Below are 4784 nucleotides of genomic sequence, written 5' to 3'. Positions count from 1 at the left end.
TTGTCATTTGTCATTCTAATTTCTAGTATCGAATCGTCATATTGACAATGACTGAACACAAAGCTGACATTCGACCATAGGTAACAAACTAATTTAATGCTTTTGATTATCAAATCTTCAAATCGATTTAGTTTCGAAAACATCGAGGTTTAGGCCCACGGTGTTATAAAATACTCTATACATATATTATAAAATTGGATTGAGTGAATACGGTTCGTGGATCATATCGCGACTTTATAATCCATAACGAATGACGATCCATCTCATCCCTATGATGATTACGGTTAAAATATACATCTATGGTTGACAGTTGACACTTAACATTTTATCTCAACTAAATGCATAACATCTAAAAAAACAATAGAAATTTTTTGAGTTTATTGATATTTTGGTAGATTAAAATTTGAAAAGAATGAAACGACAAAATGTTCGTACCCTGTCTTTGGTTGTTTGCACCTTTACCTATTTACTTATTGGAGCAGCAGTTTTTGATGCATTGGAGTCTGACACAGAAAGTAAAAGATGGGAAGTTTTGTCTGGTAAGAACTAAAACTGTTATTGCACATACAAAGTGTTTCAAGAAATGTATTTTTTGTCAGTGAATATAATATATCTTAGAAAAATATAAATTTTTCCCTTTGAGTGCTTTACTTGACCAATCCGTTTTGGTCATTCATTATCTTCTATCTTTGGAGGTGAAGCATCTACCAGAATTACTTAGTTGCATAAATTTGTTTGTCACCTGATATTGCACTCTTATTTCATACAAACGTATTAAAAAAAAATTATTTAACTTAATATTGTTTGATGTGGTATTTCAGACATGAAGAATGGTTTAGTACGAAAATACAATATCACACCAGAAGACTATCATATGATAGAAATAGTGATTATAGAGAACAAGCCACACAAAGCTGGTCCTCAATGGAAGTTTGCTGGTGCATTCTACTTTGCAACTGTTGTACTAGCCATGATTGGATATGGCCATTCTACTCCAGTCACTGTCGGAGGCAAAGCTTTTTGTATGGCATATGCTATGGTAAGTTTGTGAGTTAATTAAAAGATATTTTATAGAAAAAAAACAGCTTTTGCCATGGCATTGATTTAAAAGTAAATGTTTTTTTATTAAAACCTTTTTTGGTGTACTGTATATGTGACATATATGAAATATATAGTTAATTTTTTTTAATTGTTATCAATTTATTAATTTAACCTTTATTTTGAGTTTTATAAGTGGATGATATTGTAAACACTTATTTTTGTTTTTTAATTTATTCCTTATAATTTTTAGTGTGCCACGGGCCACCCATACTTTATCAAATTTTGTTTTTAATTTGAACCACTGCAGACTTTTAAGGATATAATGATTCTGGATGTCGCCATAAATTGGGTAATTACATATAAACATTATTGCAAGCTTAAGCATATTTAAAAATAATTAAGGTAATATGAAGAAAAAAGTTAGGTAAGTACAGACATAAGTTATAAAATATGAAACTTTAAATGAATATATTCTATGTAATATTCTTATTTGGGTTGTAATACTTAACTTAAAGATATATGTTGTAAGCTTCAAGTCTGGACTGATTTTCCCTCTCTTTAATATTCAAAATGTTGGAAATATTATACTTAGCTAGAAAAATAAATAAAAGTCATATTATAATTACATCCTTAAAGTTAAATTACACAGTTAATATTGTTCTAGGGGTAAAAATATAATAATCCTGTGGTGCCACAACCCTTATTGGAGAGTTTCTTGCCAGTTTATCTTATTTCATCTACACTATTGAATTAACTATAAATGTTTATTTATTCATTATGTTACCCTAATATTTTTTTATTTTATTTAGTTAAATTTTTTAAACAACTCCTCTGTGTACAAAAAATAAATAATGTTTATAATCACAATTGACTAATTGTGTGTCCATTGTGCTATGGAATTACAAATTAATTTTATAATTTTAGGTGGGCATACCGCTGGGTCTAGTGATGTTCCAAAGTATTGGTGAGCGTCTGAACAAATTCGCGTCAGTGGTTATACGGCGAGCTAAATGTTATTTGCGATGTAATACAACTGAGGCAACCGAAATGAATCTTATGTTTGCCACTGGAATGTTGTCTTCCATTATAATTACAACAGGTAAACATCTTATAAACAATAACCTCTAAAATTTAAACTTAGGGATTAATTATCGTTTTTAACACTATTTAAATTGTAAATACTCGTTGCTTGTTAATTTAAATCTCTCGATAATAAGATTTTTTTTCTAGTCCCATGAAAAATACTCAATAAATTGAATAATATTAATGTTAATTGGTAATTTGAAACTGAGAAGAAATAGTATCTTGCTCGCCAACAACAATTTGAAATATTTGTCATGTTAATGTCACAGACCTATCAGCTGTTTTTTTTAAATTCTTTTGACAATATAGACACTCAAAAAAAATTAAGGACTCCCTTTCGAAATAAAATTAGTTAATAACTATATTATTGGAGCTAATTTAAAAAAATAATAATATTGAAATACAAATCACGATATTTGATCAAACTCTTATTTACTTAAATCCCCGCTACCCCTTGTAAATAACCACAACACAACAACCACAACCAACGCTTTTTAGTTTGAACTCTTGGTAATTTGAAATTTAGCTTCTAATTATCGAGAGTAGACTCTACTGATAATTTTTATTAAAATAAAACATAATATTTAGCATGAAAATTATAAGTAAAATATGGCCTTATATTGCATCGGAATGTCCCCTAATTCTCCAATAGGGCAGATTCTTCCACATGTTTTGTTACCATTTCTTTGGACATTATTTTGGAAAGTCTGATAGTTTTTCCGGGAATTGAATGTCATTAAAATGTCACAGGTGCAGCAGTGTTTTCAAGATATGAAGGATGGAACTATTTTGACAGCTTCTATTATTGCTTTGTCACTCTTACTACTATAGGATTTGGAGATTATGTTGCTTTACAGGTACAGTAGTAGATATATTGTAGTACACCTTTTTTTTAATTAATTTAAAAAGCGCTTATTTATTTAAAACTTGCACTCGAACCGGGAATCGAATCCGATACCCCCTTCTAGCAGACACTTAATAAGACCGGTAGGCTATGAGGCTCTTATTGTTGTACACCATACTCATAGCTGATTTTGTAAGGTTATGTACCTATATCTAATCAAAACTACTTAAACATTTCACCTTGCAAATATGTCACATGTTGTATATGTCAACGTAAAATTGTAAGTACCGTTAGATTGTAATCTATCTCGCGAGATTGTGAACCTTTATGTACCGCTTTCAAAATAACGTATTTTTATGCGGTAGATTGCAGTCTATCGAAGTGAAACCGTCAAATGAACGGAATATTCCACGCGCCACCATATTTGTTTATTGTCGAATGTAAACAAACAGTGTTTTGGTGAATGAATTGATGTCGTGTTGAAAGTAACTCACAGCTTTAGTTAGAATTAGTTATATGAAATTATTGTTCATATGTTTTCGATTTGTTTTTTAACAATTTTAAGATTGTAATTTGACGGTTTCACTTCGATAGATTACAATCTACCGAATAATAATACGTTAAATTGTAACAGTACGTTGAGCTTCACAATCTTTCGACAGTTTTACGGTGACATATATATGTAATGTAATATAAAATTTTGTTTAGTATACAATATTTATACATGAAAATACTTTCAGAATGATCAAGCCCTAACAAGTAAGCCGGGATATGTAGCACTGAGTTTGGTGTTCATTCTGTTTGGATTGGCCGTGGTTGCAGCTAGTATCAACTTGTTGGTCCTACGATTTATGACTATGTAAGATACATTTAACTACTATTTTTTTTTAACCCTTTCATTAGTTTTGGATATACATATAACAAGCAAAACTTCAGTAGAATTAAAAAAAAATGAAACGTTAAAAAGGTTTACTTAATATTTTCAGGCAAGCTGAAGAAAGCGCTCGTGATGAAGACAAGGATGGATCGAAGACGTTGCTACCAATAGATGGTCATATTATTACTACCCAACAGAGATCCCATGAAGACCAGGCTTCAGTAAGATATTTCAATAATTCACGTCATTTTACAGGATTTCGATTGAAAATCTTTAATCATAAAAATCTAGGCCTCTTGTAATAGTAATGTAATATAATAAATACTTACTATTTAATCTTTTAAATGTATTAACTATTATATTTTTTTTTGTAAGAATGAATGTCTAAAATTGCTTATATATAATTCATGACAATATAAAAAAATATATTTCAGGTTTGTTCCTGCAACTGTTTGGGAAATAAAACTTGGGACAGTGGCGCCCTCCTACCGCCCGTCCCATCTCATCATGAATTTCTCGATCATTCCCTGTGCACAGAGCTGATAGAACGAGCTTCTATTTAAAAAAAAAATATAATTATCTGTGCCAACAAACCTTTTAAATGTCAAAGCCACGAACTTTGTGGTTGCCATAGACAAGTAACTCTCTGGTTGCCAAAATCAACAAATTACGTATGTAATTAAATGTATTACGAATGTAAACATTAATATTTCTCTATTATATTATTATTAAAAATAAAATTTTAGACTCCTCTTTTGTACCCACAAAATTGTTTTAGAAAATGACAAAACATTTGCACAAGTATACGTGTTTATACCGCCTTCGTGGTTAAGTGGTAGAAGTTTATACCTTTATAATAAAGTCCGACAATTTCCCCTTTCTGGGTTCGATTCCCAGTAATAAAAAAACGTGTGTGTGTACTTATGTTCACGTGTTAGA

General features: G+C 30.2%; 1 protein-coding gene across 2 annotated transcripts; it reads left to right on the top strand.

Annotated features, from left to right (window-relative positions):
• Positions 1 to 312: 312 nt before the first annotated feature.
• Positions 313 to 4542, top strand: LOC125061070 (two pore potassium channel protein sup-9). Of its 2 annotated transcripts, XM_047666247.1 has the most exons (8): positions 313 to 539; positions 822 to 1039; positions 1349 to 1390; positions 1966 to 2140; positions 2875 to 2981; positions 3709 to 3827; positions 3955 to 4066; positions 4280 to 4542. In XM_047666247.1, the coding sequence occupies exons 1-8, from the start codon at positions 413 to 415 to the stop codon at positions 4406 to 4408; spliced, it is 1029 nt and encodes a 342-aa protein (XP_047522203.1). In that variant the 5' UTR covers positions 313 to 412; the 3' UTR covers positions 4409 to 4542. The 2 variants fall into 2 exon arrangements, with proteins under 2 accessions (XP_047522203.1, XP_047522298.1); XM_047666342.1 differs by lacking the exon at positions 1349 to 1390 and having other exon boundaries at positions 314 to 539.
• The last annotated feature ends 242 nt before the right edge of the window (positions 4543 to 4784 follow it).

Source organism: Pieris napi, chromosome 1 (assembly GCF_905475465.1).
Source record: "Pieris napi chromosome 1, ilPieNapi1.2, whole genome shotgun sequence".
Taxonomy (NCBI): domain Eukaryota; kingdom Metazoa; phylum Arthropoda; class Insecta; order Lepidoptera; family Pieridae; genus Pieris; species Pieris napi.
This window is presented reverse-complemented; position numbering and strand designations above follow the sequence as displayed.

Bases quoted from the DNA above. Each gene is read 5' to 3' on its own strand.
- LOC125061070 (XM_047666247.1), top strand. From the start codon at position 413: ATGAAACGACAAAATGTTCGTACCCTGTCTTTGGTTGTTTGCACCTTT. The intron at 540-821 runs GTAAGAACTAAA...GTGGTATTTCAG, and splicing joins AAGATGGGAAGTTTTGTCTG to ACATGAAGAATGGTTTAGTA. The intron at 2,982-3,708 runs GTACAGTAGTAG...AAATACTTTCAG, and splicing joins GAGATTATGTTGCTTTACAG to AATGATCAAGCCCTAACAAG.